General features: G+C 41.0%; 1 protein-coding gene across 2 annotated transcripts; it reads left to right on the forward strand.

The window, feature by feature from the left end:
- The first annotated feature begins 938 nt into the window (after window positions 1–938).
- SMPDL3A (sphingomyelin phosphodiesterase acid like 3A) lies at window positions 939–14,834 on the forward strand. 2 transcript variants are annotated; one of them, XM_075748001.1, is made up of 8 exons: window positions 939–1,185; window positions 2,422–3,011; window positions 4,541–4,685; window positions 8,304–8,400; window positions 9,656–9,834; window positions 11,003–11,183; window positions 13,097–13,221; window positions 14,358–14,834. In XM_075748001.1, exons 2-8 carry the CDS (start codon window positions 2,968–2,970, stop codon window positions 14,667–14,669), a joined length of 1,083 nt encoding a protein of 360 aa, XP_075604116.1. In that variant the 5' UTR covers window positions 939–1,185; window positions 2,422–2,967; the 3' UTR covers window positions 14,670–14,834. The 2 variants fall into 2 exon arrangements, with proteins under 2 accessions (XP_075604116.1, XP_075604115.1); XM_075748000.1 differs by having other exon boundaries at window positions 942–1,185; window positions 2,798–3,011.
- Window positions 14,835–15,921: the final 1,087 nt, after the last annotated feature.

Consider the following 15,921-nt stretch of genomic DNA (forward strand, 5'->3'; position numbering starts at 1 on the left):
AGTGCCTGTGGCACTGCTCAGAGTGGAAGAGTGAGGAAAATACCAACCCATGGGACTTGCAGCTGCTGGTAGAATAGCTCTGCAAAGCCCTGGAAAGCAGGTCTGAACAGAACAGCACAGCAAGCAGCGAGACATTTGGGGGCAGCTACGGGATCCATGACACCATTATTCTGGTCTGCTCCTAAAACTGACACCAAGTACTCTTCCTTGCCGGAAACTACTCTAACTTCAGCAATAAACAGTAGCTCCGCTACCATAAAGCCTTAGCAATGGAGACTGGTATTTACAATACACCTCAGCACTTTCCTTAAGCGGTATTAAAGGTGTACTTGATGGGGTATTTCATCAGCTTTTTTTAAAATTTTCAAGTGTGTTAAGTAAGCCAGATCCATTTTTACACGTATACTGTGAGAAACCTTCCTTCCAAAAGATGCTTGAGACTCCTGTACGGCGTCCAAGGGCAGCCTGCTCCGGGCAGGGTGAGGCTGTGCCCCAGGGCTGCCGGCACGGCGCGGCCCTGGCACGGCTCTGCCAGTCGGTAGCACCGGCGGCTGGCTCGGGGAGGGTCAGGATCTTCAATAGCTTCGGAGAGCCGTAACCCCTTGCTGGGAGCACAGGGCTCGAAGGGACAGGCCCGCCACTGGCCGAGCAGGGAAGGGACGCCCGTCCTCCCGCTGCCGGCCTCACCTTCCTTCGAGGCCACCTCAAATCTGCCGGCGCTGTGAATTCAGCCCTGCCCGCGGCCAAGCAGGCTCCTACCAGGTCCTCCACGTCTCAGTGCTGAACCGGGGGTTGCACCACCTGAAGGTCACCCCGACCCCCGGCATGGCCGGCTGAGGGGACACCACTCACCACCCCCCTCAGGCTCCACCGCCCAGCACCAAATATGGTCCCTCGGCCTGGGGCGGCTTTTGGTCCCCAGTCGTGCGGGCGGGGCACGGTAACGGCTTCCGGCAGTCCCGGGGAGGCAGCGAAGGGCGAGGGCTTGCACAAGCCGTCCCGGGTTCACCTCTTTCCTCCGCGCCGGGGCGGTCACATGAGCAGCCGTCGACGGGCAAGGCGCTCCCTGCACGGCCAACATGGAGCTGCGGGGGGTACGCGCCGCCCGCTTGGCCCTCGGCCTAGGGCTGCTCTGCTCCGCGCTGGAGGCGGCGCCAGCCGGCCCGCAGCCCCGCTCCACTGTGGGTGAGTCCACCGGGGGGGGGCAGCGGCTGAGCGGGGCCGCCCCCGCGCAGGGTGACGGCGGGCAGGGGCCCGGCTGGGGCTGGTCGTGGAGGACAGGGGCGGCGGGTGGGGGGCAGCCCAGCCCCGGGTGGCAGCTGCGGCCTGTAGTGCCTCCCCGGCTGAGGGAGGCCCGGCCGGGGGGTGCCGCCGCCACTCCGTGCTGCCAGCGCGGGGGCCCGGCGGCGGGGCAGACCCGGGGTACGTGCTTCCCTCTTGCGCCTCCTTTCCTTCACCTTCTCACTGTTGCCCGCACATAGGCTGCTGCAGTGGTGTTCCCTGTCCCAACTATTCAGCTTCATGTGACTTTTAGATAAGTAAATACATCTCTATTCAGGTGTGTGTGTGGTGTTAAATGGGGTTTTATATTTCGTTAGCCAGGGTGGGCTGGCACTCCGGACGGTGGCAGGTAAGGTGAGCCCTGCCCGGCCTTTGGCTCTATGTCCTGAGGCACTCAATGCAAACATTAAATTTGGTTTCTGTGGTGTCAGCAAACGCGTGCTTTGCCTGGTGTGATCCGCAGTACGTAGTGTACGCAGGTGAGTGCTCTGAAATGGTTTCCACAGGTTCTCCGTTCCCTGTGACTCATGAGTGCCTCAGACCAAAGACACAGCAGCGTCCAGGCGTTTCTCTGTCTCCTGTTGCTGGGAGTCACGCTTTTGAAAGTTTTGAAGATCGCTGCTGGTCTTTGCTTCCTGAAATAAAACTCCACGGGGTCCAGTTGTGTAGAGCCTGCTCTGACAGGGAGTGAGCATGTGACCTTGGGAAAAATCAATTTGTATCTGTCCTGGTTTCACAACCCCTGCCCCAGATACACTTCTCCCTTTCCCAAGTGTTTTGAAACTGGCAGAAAGAAATTACTGTTATTTTACAGTAAGCTTGAAGGATGGTAGTCTAATACAAACTTAATTCATCTTGTTCACCACATTCCTATACTTAGCTCCTTTTTTTGTGCAGCGGTGAGCTGGAGTGGCTGAGAACATGTCAGCCTGGAAAGTAGTCAATAGGTAAGGGTGACACGCTGCTTGGTGGTGAGAAGCCCAGTCTCTTTGCTACTGGCTGCTGGGGAGGAGAAGAGCTTTGATATTTTTGCATGCATGCTGTTTCTTACCTTTCTTTCTAGACGGTGATCTTCTGTAGTAGCTTCCAGCCAGGGAAGGTCTGGAAAAATAATTAAAATGCAACTCCCTCTCTTTTCAGGTGGAGTGGAGAAGTCCTTCTATCGCCTCCTCTACTCTACAATTTCCAGATTGCTATTAATGCAAAGGACGTGATTTTCCAGTCCCTACCAACCTCCATTTTTCTTTTCTTTTTCTGATGAATTAGCTTTAACCTGTGCCTCTGCTTCTGTTTTCAGTTTTTCTAAGCAGACTATGTGAAGAACTCCTGTCAGCAATGCAGAACTCTCCCATACTTATCAGACAGACTGATCAACAATTTGTTAAATTTATTCTCCTTTTCAAAACTTGAAAGAGGAATAGCAGTAGACAAACTGGAGCAAACTTGGCATTATCCATGTATATCAAGTTCAAATGCAAATAATGCATTTTCTTTAATCTTTGTTTTCTGAAAACAGGGCAGTTCTGGCATGTATCTGACCTACATTTAGATCCAACTTACCACATTACCCCTGATCGCACCAAAGTTTGTTCTTCTTCTAAAGGAGCCAATGCCTCCAACCCAGGCCCTTTTGGAGACTTTTTATGTGATTCTCCATATCAGCTTATTTTGTCAGCATTTGCATTTATGAAGGATTCAGAACAGCAGGTTTCATTCATGATTTGGACAGGGTAAGTGTTCAAGTCACTCTGCAGTTAAAGGTTTTAACAGCTGGGTAACCATATAGCACAGTAATTCACAAGTATGTATTTGCACAAACAGATCAGAGTTTACTGTCTCACAAACGCTACTTTTCAATAGTCCCTTTAGTTATCCAAATGGCTAGTAAGTGGAAGACTGAGAATATAAGGCATCAGGAAGAGATTTCAATCTCTGTAAGCATTTCTGGATATTGTTGGACTGTTTATTGGGATATTTACCATATGACTGTATAAGTGCAAGTTAATAGAAATGGGGCGGGGAGGGTGGAAAGTGGAAAAAGCAAAAAGAAGGATCACAGGGGAAAACTGACTGGAATGAATTATGGGAGGTATTGGATTTTGTAGGTCCTAAGGTCATTAAATCTAAAGTGCATCCCTTTTTAGAAGATACCCTTTAACTATATTTTATTTGGTTCTGTAAGAGGTAACTAGAATCAACGAATTCTATAGATTATGGTTGTTTTGTTTTTTTTTTTTTTCTAAAGTGTATAAACTTACCATTCAGGTTCGGTGCCTGTATGAATTCTAGATCAGGGGCTAGAGCGGGGAGGGTAACAGTGTTGTAGATGCTCTCTCTCTCTTCATTTCTATCATTCATAGCTGCATGGGCTTCTAAAGAAAGTGTGGTTTCACTGTCCCTTATTGCAGTATTTTGGATGTGTGCAGTCCCCCATTGTGTAAAACATTTACCTTATCTGTGCCAATCTTCCTTAATAGAAAATGGGCATAATAATACTCTGTCTCTCACACAGGTGTGATCTGTGAGGCTTTGTGTGCCTTAGTAGTGGGACTGGAGAAATAAGTGTGAAATGGAGGCATATGAGTCGCTAGATAGTATCATGCCCTCTTACTTTCTAGGTATTCATAAAAGCTAGCATTAATTTACCCTTCTGCCATATCAAAATTCTCCATTCTACCATCACATAATTTTTTAAGGTATACCTCAATAGATAATTTATCAAAGAGATTAGTGTCTTTGAGTGTTTGTGAAAACTAGTTCATTTACAAATGACGGGTTCTTTTTTGCTGAAAATGTTATATATGTTATGTCACTTAATTTTGCTGGTGGAAGGGTATTAAGAAATATGAATATATAAATACACGTGATTAATTTTTTTCACTTACCTTCTATTTCAACTGGATGTTGTTAAAAGGAAAGGATGTTGTTAAAAGGAAAAATAAACTTATAAGGTTGTGCAGATGATGGAAGATATATAACCCAAACTGCACAGTAGCTCAAAATGATGGGAGTTGAGTGAATTTAATTTCTAAGAAATCTTAGTTATGATAAATGTGAATCATAGGATAAACATTAGTCTACTTGTTTGTGGTTTTTTTTTTTTAAAGCCTTTACAGAGAGCCTTTCAGGCAATTCTATGATTTTAATTAAAGAGTCTATAGTAGTATTACATGCTCGAATGTAGATACGTTTGCAGAATTTTTTGCCTTTCCTTATATGGCTAATAAACCTTTGCTAATAAAGCCTTTTCCTTTTTCAGAGATAGCCCTCCCCATGTTCCTGTAAAAGAACTCTCCACAAAGTTGGTCATTAGCATCATTGGCAATATGACTTCTACAATTAGTAATTTCTTTCCAGATCTTCAGGTTTTCCCGGCCTTGGGCAATCATGACTATTGGCCACAGGTAAAACAAGCTAGAAGTTTGTTTATGTATCATATTGAGTGTGTTCCTAACCCCTCAGAAAGCAGGTGTGAAAAATAAATAATTAAATTTGTGTAACTTTTATTCTGGAAGCAGTATTCTCCAGTTCTCCAGTTAGCATTTAAAATTATAAATAGTTCCAATCAAGAACAGAAAGTACATCTCTCTCTGTGTTGTTACCAAGCTAATGCTGATGCCAGGTAACATCTGTACATTGCCTGAGGTCATGCAAATTTACTGCTAATTCTTCCTCATGGCTTAGAACCGCCAGGTCTCATTATAGTTGATACACATTTATTTTTTTTCTTGCTGTGTAAGTCATGCATGTGTGTACAGTAACTTAATCTAACAGAAATGACATCCTTTATGGATCTGTGAGCCCATGGTAAGATTCAAGGCCTACTGGAAATCTGTCTCCCAGTAATACAGAATTTTTGTAATGTTCCCATAGTCCAACCCCCCTGCTAAAGCAGGATCATGTAGAGCAGGTTGCACAGGATCGCATCCAGGGGGGGTTTTGTATATCTCTGGAGAAGGAGACTCCACAACGTCTCTGAGCAGCCTGTTCCAGTGCTCGGTCACCCTCAAAGTGAAGAAGTTTTTTTTCAGATTCAGATGGAACTTCCTGTGTTCCAGTTTGTGCCCGTTGCCCCTTGTCCTGTCACTGGACAGCACTGAAAAAAAGTCTGTCCCCATCCTCTTGACATCCACCCTTTAGATATTTATAAGCTTTGACCAGATCCCCTCTCAGTCTTCTGTTCTCCAGACTAAACAGACCCAGCTCTCTCAGCCTTTCCTCATATGAGAGATGCTCCAGTCCCCTCATCATCCTTGTAGCCCTCCGCTGGGCTCTCTCCAGTAGTTCCCTGTCTTTCTTGAACTGGGGAGCCCAGAACTGGACACAGGACTCCAGGTGTGGCCTCACCAGAGCAGAGTAGAGGGGAAGGAGAACCTCCCTTGACCTGCTGGTCACACTCTTCTTAATGCACCCCAGGATTCCATTGGCCTTCTTGGCCACGAGGGCACAAGGCTGGCTCATGGAGAGACTCGAAGGTCCTTCTCTGCAGCGCTGCTTCCCTTTTTTTCTTTCCATACTGGACACTTAGAAGTATTTGCATTGATAATTTACTGGATATGTATGCCATTGCAGCTGATGACAGTGCTTTTTTTTTTTTACTTCCAGTGTTCCGCGAATATTGTTCTTGGCATAGCTCAAAAATAAACAGTTGCTTCATGTGTCCTTTAAAGCATATTGTGGGTTGGTCTGGCAGCACATAGGACTGAGAAGCAAATTCTGTCATTGGATCTGAGGGGATCGGAAGGGATGTGGAGCAGGTCAACTAAAATATTTTGTTTGAAATGCTTAATGGGCATCCAGTAACACCCCTTCTCACCCCCGAAGACTTTTATTCCAGCTTTCTGTGTTGTTCATGAGGCCTATCAGGGTATATCTTGGTGTAAGAGGAGATTGTATCATTGCCTGTATCATTGCTGGAGTTAGTGATTCCCAAATCAGGGAGTAACAGAGGTGCTCAGAGAGGGGAAAGGAAAATGTGAGAGACAAAATAAGAGCTAAACATATCTTGGAAATGTGAGTGCACAAACTAAGATGGGACTTCAGTCTCTTGTGTTCTTACTGTGGTAGTATTGCTTCAGCTTGTCATATGCCCTGACAGGGGACCACGTTGGTTCACCAGAAAACACTGGTAAAGTATTTTGATAAATAACACCTTAACTGAAGTCTCACTCACTGTTTTGTTTTCGTTTTGTTTTGTTTTTTAAAAACTCTTAACAGAATAGTTGTCATTCAGCAGTCTCCTTTGATATAGAAGAAAAAAACGTGTATACAATAATAACCTTGTACACAAAGAATGTAGTGACTTTTCCAACAAATACAAGATTGTGAAATTAAATCTGAAGATAGAAAAAAAGATGGTCACGAAGGGCAAACAGACAGCAAATAGTATTTTGAAGCAGGCTGCTGATTGGAGTAACTGTTGTAGTTCTCTCTGCACAAAACCACAGAGGGGTATTTCTGTGATATTTTGCTTTGAAATGACAGGCTTCACCAATGCACAGAACTAACATACTTTTCTGGTACTGTTAGAAAAAGACCATGGGATCAGAAATTCTACTATGGAATCATTTCAGGTTGTTGGATTTTTTTTTTTTTTTTTTTTTGCTGTTGATGACATTTCTGTTTTTCACATGGACATGCTTGGCAAATGTCCTGTAGACTGGAAGCGGTGTGGAACAAGCCGCACACTTGTAGGCTGTTCCAGAGTAAGTGTGAAAGCTGTGTGCTCACCATGCACTGAAGAATTTTATTGCTCTCTGTTGTGTTCTGACCCGTCTGTCTTAACAATTTAACGGTCTTGGGTGATTTTTCTTGCAGACCCTATTAAAAAGACTACTCAGGTTAATCCAGCATTGGGGTACCTTTCAGATCGTATATTGTGACCTTGGTCTTCTTGCATAGTCTTACTTGTTTCACGTCCTTGCCCCTGCTTAAAACAAATTCCCGAACTGCTGTCTAATCCACAAGTTCACAGAGCACTGACTTGCCTGGGTCCAAACCACCTTCAGTCCGTAACATGGCCTCTTATCTGAGATCAGGTTTTGCTATGTCTGTTAGTGACTGTGAGCTCTGGCTGAACTGGCATGGCTCAAAGCTTTCTTAATAACTGGTATCTGTGCGCTGCAGCAACAAACGTCTGAGCAGACTTCTGATTGCACTGCTCCTAGACAGAGACTTAGTGCCTAAGCCTCTAATAACGTAGGTTTAGTTTCAAAGATCTTAGAAAGGTCACGTTTTATGTTTAAGAAAACATGCACTGTAATACTGTTCCTATTTTTCAACCTCTGTTTTTTTCTTCCAGCACCAAGAATCCAAGCAGATATTTTAGGAAAGGCAAGGACAGGCTGGGATCTTTCTGTCAGGGTTAGATATGAGCATGGCTCTTAACAGGCTCTGGCATTGGGCGTTGCTTGGCTCAGACTGAAGAGTGCTACATTCCTAATTGGAGCCAGTGGGAGAAAACATTGACAAAACTTTTTTTTTTTTAAATGTTTTAAATGTTACTAGAATGTTACTTTGTTACTAGAACTACAGGATATAAAGGAAATATTTTTGAATGTCACCAGAATGTTTCTGAGAGCTGTAGTGGAGTTTTGGGGAGCTGCTATGAACCCAAAGTTGCTTGAAAAATTCATCTTCTATAAAAGAAGCTCATGTTCAAGCTTCTCCTCCAAGACTTTATTTTTTAGACTTTGAATTTCCAGTGTATGTATTTATGAATTTTGCAGAATATATGGTTTTCCACTCTGCTGTGCTCCTAAGGCCTGAAATATTTCTGGCATTAGTATATTAATGCATTAACAAGGCCATGCGGTCAGTCCTGACTAAGTTCAGGCATTTGTTCATGATCAGCAATACTGGATGTTCAGAAGTTTGGGTTTTTTTTTTTCCTTTCTTGAGTTCCTCCTGATGATGACTGGATACACTTACATGTTATGCAAGAGGTCAGGTGGGATAATTTAGTGATTTTTTTTTTTTTTGTGTCTGTGTGTCTGAATGCTAAGACTTCTGCCCTCTCACAGGATCAGCTTCCTGTAACTACCAGTGAAGTTTATAATGCTGTAGCAGATTTCTGGAAACCTTGGCTAACCGATGAAGCAATCAATACCTTCAGAAAAGGTAAAACATGGCAGTAATGCGTTGTAAAGCTAGGGCTTAGAGATCTAATGTTTCTATAGATTTGTCCAGTTTGTTTAGCTAAGTCTCATAGGATGAATCAGCACAATGGATTATCTGTTATGCTTCTCCTGGAAGTAGTTTCTTGTCTTTTTGAATAGCAATGCTTATCTTCAAGGTATATTTATTCTCTTCTGATGCAATAATTACTGCTTCTTGTAACATTTACAGTATTATTTGCTTTGTACCAGTGCATCTTACTGCCTTCAAGACCTCATAAGATGACACTTTTTAGATAAAGGTGTATGATGCACAAGAAGAATTAAATTTGGTTGTAAAAGAATTGATGAAATATTGCTTCTGTTTTGACACTATTTATATGTATTTCAGAGTATATTGAATAGGCACATATTTGTTCAAGTTATGATAGAACATGTCATAGTTATGATAGCACATATTTGTGTCCAGCTTACTAAACTGGGACAATATTGATATCCTCATTACAACTTTTCTTTTTAGCAAAGGACTGAAAAGTTCAACCCAATTTCCAATCCATTCAAGCATTAGGAATTTGGAAGTTTAATTTGTATTTTTGTGTCCTGAAGGAGAAGGAACTCAGTAAGGGTGGAAGTAGAAACTCAAATAGGAAAAATAAAACTCAAAGGGGCAGACGTTAAGTTAAGGTATATTGTTATAGCTCTGTTGCCATGGCTCCATTGAAGTCCATGAACTATGAAAATGCACCCACTGAAGAAGATCTGTATGCCATGGAGGAGTTCAGGAGCTTGGATTGAAAAATGTGATCTTTACTTTTTGTCATGTTCCAGTCTGAAGTTAAATGACATTCAACGTACAAGAACTCAAATGATTCTTCCTGGAGGAACCTGTATCTTTGCAGTATTTCAAGAAATGTGGACTTCTTAACAATTACTGTATCTCTCAGTGTGGAAGAAATGTTACAGGGCACTTCTTGTGTGTCAGTTGGATTGTTGCATCTGAAAACTGTCAAATAAACACAAAGGCAATTACAGGCAAGAATTCATAAAAAATTCAGTGTCAACTTCTACTAAAATGTTGCTAAAATCAGATTCTTAAGATGTTCTGTTGTGATAAGGTGATGCATGGCTTGAATAGACATGCCATATTCTATTTTCTTAGAAAGAGTAAGGCTGGGTATTTTGTCAGTGCTGTACTTTCATTCTAAAGTTGTGCTTTGGAGCTTTTCATTTTTCAGGTGATGTTGGTCTTATTTTCACAGGTGGCTTCTACACACAGCTGTTTGAATCCAGTGATAGCTCTCAACCACTCAGGATAATCAGTCTGAACACAAATTTATATTACAGCCCTAACAGCGTAACTGTTAATATCACTGACCCAGCCAACCAGTTTGCCTGGCTGGAGGGAATACTAGAAACCTCCTTACAGAAGAAGGAAAAGGTAGGGACTGTGGACAGAACCCATAAGCATTATTTGTTTAAACTTTGAAAATAAAAAAAAAAGTATAGACAATGAAAATATAAACATGATTCTAGAAGAATGGTAATGCTGCCAAAGATACTGCAAAGTCAAAATTTCATTTTTAAAAATAATTCTTCCTTGAATATGCACATTATACTACAACAATTAATAAAATAGTTGAATGCAGTTTCTCAAATCATACAGTAAAATACCTTTTCTTTCCTACTATGTAAAATCCTGTAGAAGCCAGGATGAGAATACTTCACACTTTCACTTTTGTTTCTGACTCTTTTTACTGATAGCCTTTAATTTTAAAATGTGCATTCTTGGCCTGAGACAAAAGCTAGCATATTTCATTTACATTTTTATGTAACTACAAGTATCAAAAGTAGAAATTGGAAGGAGTTTGTCAACCACAAAACTTAGCCAAGCTACAGCAATTGCTATGATTTGAGTGTTATAACAAATTGTCTTACAATACTCAGGTTTTGAAGTGAGATCGTAAGTTGTGGCTCGTGTTTGATTGGTGTAAGGATTGGGTCATCATCTGACCAGAAGAAGTGTTTGATTTGAAACACGTTTACATTTTGCTACAGTGTTGTAATTTTAAAAATATTATATTGTGGTCAGGATAAAGGAGAGATTTCCTTTCCTCATAAAACTCTGCAGCATATTAGTTGGTGTGTGCAGTTGGAATCAAGTCTCAACCTCACACAGAAGGGTTGTAACCAGTTCTTCCATGTTTCTGGTGACCCTTTGACCATGCAGGCTCTGTAACATTCTAACATCAGTTTCTCTTACTATCCCCCTGAGATGCCAAATCATAACTCTTGCCCTAGTAACTTACTTTTTCATTTGAAATAATTGATGAAAATTTCCTTTCGTCTAAAATCACACATAGATTTATCAGAACTTTTTTGGCAAGAATTTAGTAAATTCACTATTCACAAGAAATCTATTTATTTCTTCTTATTATGAATTTAAACATTCTTTTTGTATTTTGTGTAATAAAACTGTTGTGATTTATAGCTTTCAGAATACCATTTCTAAGATAGCATTATTATGAAATTGTGGTAACCATTTCTATGTTACAGCTAAAAGTATAATTTTCAAATGAAGGAGCTAATTTTCCTTTCTGTATCCTTAGGCGTATATAATAGGACATGTACCAATAGGGTACTTACCATATGCAAGGAATACTACAGCTATCAGGGAATATTACAATGAGAGACTGGTAAAGATTTTTCGCAAATACAGTAGTGTTATTGCGGGGCAGTTTTTTGGACATACGCATAGAGATAGTATCATGGTACTCCTGGATGAAGAAGGTAATGATGCTTGTTGAATCCTTCATCTTTTTCTTCTTGATTTGAAGCAAATGAATACTTTCTTGCATGTTATTACTATTCAGCCTCTGTTATAAATAATTGAAAAAGGAAATTGGGAAATACTGCTATTTATCTACAAGAGTTCAAGCCTCACACACTCCCATTTTTTTCCAAAGAGAACCTTGCAAGGCAGACTGTCTTTTTTTTTTTTTTTTGAAGTCAGAAGAGACTCCCCAAGCTTCCTATTTTTTTTTTTTAAATGAATGCTTATGCCTAGACAAGAATTTCTAGTCTTTCCTCTCCGCTCTCTCAGTGACACGGGCAAATTATACTAGCCAGTTGCTATTGTGTAATGTGTCAAAGGGAATGTTCTCAGGCCAAGTAGACATGCTCTATGTTCTTGTGTTTCCTGCATCATTACTGTGCCTCTCTGCTGAGTTCCCTGCTGCTTCAAAGTTAATTAAGATAGGGTAAGCAGGAGGCAGGGGAAAGAAAGTCTCTGCCTGTTGCATCTCTTAGATCAGCTAATTTCCCTTCAAGAAAAGCACTCAGGTTTGAAAATTCTGTTTATTGCTTTGAAATCTCTTAGTTTTAAGCATGGGCGTGGCTATATGGAGCACTCTAATGTCTTTAACAGAAGATCTCGGTAACTGGTTGGATATTTGTGTCTGCACCATAAAACAGTGAGAGGTCCATTGCTTTGGTTTATGTAAAATACCCAAATATTAATTGGCTCTTTATCTATGTTTTAGATGAACTCATAAAAGCAATGCCCAAAATGCTCACTGGGGTAACAGTATTCTAAATCATCTACTTTTTTACATGGTGTTATCATGGAATTAATCTGCAGTAAAAAGAAATCCAGCCCCAGTGAAAGAACTGGCTTTTTATATATTTTTTTGTAAATGTTATTCAAGGCAGTCTTATACTTACATTTTTTTGTACCTTGTCCCATGTGTGCATGAAATCATCACCTCTACTACAAATTTCACTGAGGACAGGCTGATCTTGGTGCCTTGCCATTACAGTTTGCATGTGCAAGTAACTGCTTCCAATTTATTTTAATAATTTTGCATCTTTTGACAAAATTTAAGCAGTGAAATTGCATGTAGCTAAATGCAGTTTGTGTTTATCTGCACAGATTTAGACTGTCTTCTATTCATGCCATTTTCCTCTTGACGAAATCCCAGAGAATTCAAGATAAACATAGTATTGTAGCCAACATCAGTGTACTAAGATACAGAGCTCAGTTTTATTTTGTCCAGAAGAATCTACCGATTTCCAAGCTGTCAAAGCTTCTGCTCGTATGTGGAGCCTGACCTTGTGATTTTGCTGTTGTCAGAGAAAGCAATAGTTAGGGCTTCTTTTTTGTTCCACAGAGAACCTCTCAATATACTTACCTGCATATTCTGTCTTATTAAAACCCATGTGTATCCTCATGTTTCAGTTGCTGTTGTATGGTGTTCACATACTAGCTGAGTGAAGTCAGGGTCGGGTGATGATACCCTGATGTTTCTAATATCATAAATACATAAAACAACATGTAAGATATAGCATGAAGACGGCAATAAAAGTTTTGAATATTTCTTCAGTAGAAATATGCAAAATACAGAGACCTCACATATAGGCAAGACCTATATGCACAGGTAGTTGAATTGGTGGGAAGCCTCTAGTGTAGACAGACTTAACTGGTACACACTGGAATGTGTACTGTGGTATTTTACACAGATGTTGGTCTATGCAGTGGAAGTGTAGAAGGAGTTCACAGTGATACAGCTAATCCAGGGAAAAAAATGCTGATGTACTTAAGTGAGTCACTCTGGTTCTTACTGTGCTGGTTCTCTACAAAAACATTTGTTTGAGAAAGAAGTGATTGAAAGGAAACTCTTTCTTCACCTTCCCTCTTCCTGCAGAAAAGCCAGTAAATTCCTTGTTTGTGGCACCTGCTGTAACCCCAGTGAAGAATGTATGGCAAATGGAGTCCAATAACCCTGGTGTCAGATTGTATCAATATGATCTTTTTGATTATAGCTTGTTGGTAAGTAAAGATTTTAAAGCACTGTTTAAGACTTTAAATATAGTGTCATTAAAAATTACAGCAAGATGTCAGCTCTTGTAGTGTTATGGTTATTTGGTGCCTACTCTTATTTTTCATCCTGAGCAAGGGAAAAGAAATCTGAAAGAGAACTTAATCTTTCTGTGCCTGCAGGACTACCCAGTACTTCCTGTTCTCTGTGGAATATTCTTATGATGTAGAATCAAAGACAGACAGAAATTTTCTGGGCAGAATCCTAAAACTATTTGCAGGGAGCTTTGCAGTGGTGAAAAATCCTGGGCTTGTTTACATACCAATGTCATTTGCTGGTGATAGCCAGAGCTTTGGGATGCAGTCCGTGAAATGCTTCTAAAGGGTATAGAAGAGCAGATGAAGAAAAGCACTTTTAACCATGTAATGTCTTTTGTAGTCATGCACCTTCCTATACTTTTTATAGGAAATTATAGATAAATTTAAAGGGGAAAAAAGTAGAATACTTCTGTAGTCTCATGTGATTTTTGGAGATAAAGTGAATCCTATGTAATTATTTTGGCTCTGAATGACTCTGGTATTCTCTCTGTAATTCAGGGTAAAATCTTGACCTCACTGAGTTCAGTGATAGTGCATCCTGCAGCTTGACTGAAACTGGAGTTTCTCTCTGGAGACCTGTGCTAATACAGGCCGCTCTTTCTTGTGCAGATTTCAACTCCTGTATCTCCATCTATCCCTTTCCCTTAAATTTTCCCTGGGCCGTTCTTTTTGCTGTCCATTCTGCCCCTCGAGTGGTGCCCACAGAAAAGAAACTTCTGGTTCTCACCCTGTTGCCCCACTCCTAAAGCAGACATGAGCATAGTGGAGTTCGGTTTACAGTTTGGACAGGAAAGACCTATAACACTGCCAATGCTGCTTTTTGTGGCTTCTTTTTCTTCTCCTCACCATCCCCCCACCATTACCACACTGCAAGGACCAGCTTTGGGTGTAAGCCCAGCTCTTGGGGTGGGACGTGACCTTCTAGTCAGTTGTGAGTAATGAGGAGTGACAGCTTCCTAATCAATATATCACTCTGGAAACTTAATGAAGCAGGGAAGAAAGCAATACAGCCGTGCCTATTTTTTCTTTCTTTTTTTTTTTAACTGTAGGATCTTTGGCAGTTTTACTTGGACCTCAGAGATGCCAACAAGAAAAATGAATCAAACTGGAAATTAGAATACATTCTGACTAAAGCTTACGGTATTGAAGACTTGAAGCCAGAAAGCCTATATGAAATGGCCAAGCAGTTGTCTGTGCCACACAGCACACTGTTTGAGCAGTATTACAGTAACTTCATTGTGAGTTATGACAAAACCATTGTCTGTGAAGAGGGGTGCAAGACCTGCCAAATATGTGCGATCCAATATTTGGATTACTCCTCATACACAGATTGTATCAATCGGGAAGCAACATGGAGATGAAGTCTCTGTGCAATTTATGCTGATACTGACTTTAGCCTGTGATTTAAAGAATCTGCTCATCCTTTTGCTCAAGCACTGACATGGTGACAGGGAGCCTGTGGGACTTCACTGAATTTCAGGGGAGCAATAAATCCACATCTAAATAAAAGTTTATTTGCTATGTAATAGTGGCCAGATACTTTGGTTTTTGAAGTGTCCTATACCTTTAACAGGCAACTCACTATGTGGGAATGGAAGTTACTCAGTTCTTTGGAAATCCAAATCTCTTTTCTCAGGGTGTGTAAACGTAGGCAATGCCATTTCAGGCATGGGATGTGTATGGGGGCAGGTTTCAACCATCTGCTGTGACAATTTGCAAACTGAAATCTGCAAAACCCGCATTTGCTGAGACTGGAGTGCAGTTATGTTGTTGATACGGTGCCAATATTAGGTATCTCCCTGTGCCAAGTTTCCTTTTCCTTCTTAACTCCTTAAACCCAGCTCTGTTTAGGCACATATTCTAACGAAAGCATGAGAGTGACTTAATGGAACACAAACCTCCATCCCGTAAATACCTAATGCATTTTTTCAGAATGTGTATCTTTGCCCAGCACAAAGTGCTTTTTTCTTACGATTGAGCTATGCACAGTGGTACAGCCATCAGGCAGTGTCCTGGTATGAGATTTTGCAGCAGACCATAAATTGGGTTTAAATTGATCAACATCACTGATTAGACATAGTATATACAGGTAAATGTACACTTGCCATGGTGTTTCTCAGGTTTCTTTTTTCATAGAGCAGTCTAGTACTTAATGTGAAAGTTATTGCATATATGAATTTACAATTGCACAGACCACTTCTTCCTCTTCTTGTGATTAAATGTGTGCACAAGATGGTAATATTAAGAAGGCCATTTGTCTAGTGCGTATAACCAAGAAGGACCTTCACCCATTTTTCTGTAACATAAAAGCTATACTTTTGGAACTTTGGTCAATATAATACCATACAGACCCTACTCTAGATAATATTATTCCAGAGGAACTGGAACTGTGGAAGTGGTTGAGACAAATCCAATTGCTAACTGTTTATGAGATTAAAGCCTTTACTCTAGCTGTTGAGGAACTTTATGATTTTGTTTCCACCCAAGCTTGAAACATTTAGTGGAATATTTCTGGACAAATTTTCTAGGTCTCTAGTATTCGTAACTGTAGACGCAGATACCTCAGATTTGTCATGCATCAGTCTACAGAGGAAATGGTTGGTTTGTTAAATT

This window comes from Balearica regulorum, chromosome 3 (assembly GCF_011004875.1).
Source record: "Balearica regulorum gibbericeps isolate bBalReg1 chromosome 3, bBalReg1.pri, whole genome shotgun sequence".
Taxonomy (NCBI): Eukaryota; Metazoa; Chordata; class Aves; order Gruiformes; family Gruidae; genus Balearica; species Balearica regulorum.

What these genes read in the sequence shown, in the direction of transcription:
- SMPDL3A (XM_075748000.1), top strand. Translation starts at nt 1,080, where the DNA reads ATGGAGCTGCGGGGGGTACGCGCCGCCCGCTTGGCCCTCGGCCTAGGG. An exon ending in AATCAATACCTTCAGAAAAG is followed by an intron (nt 8,401 to 9,655) that starts GTAAAACATGGC and finishes TTATTTTCACAG; the next exon opens with GTGGCTTCTACACACAGCTG. An exon ending in CCTTACAGAAGAAGGAAAAG is followed by an intron (nt 9,835 to 11,002) that starts GTAGGGACTGTG and finishes CTGTATCCTTAG; the next exon opens with GCGTATATAATAGGACATGT.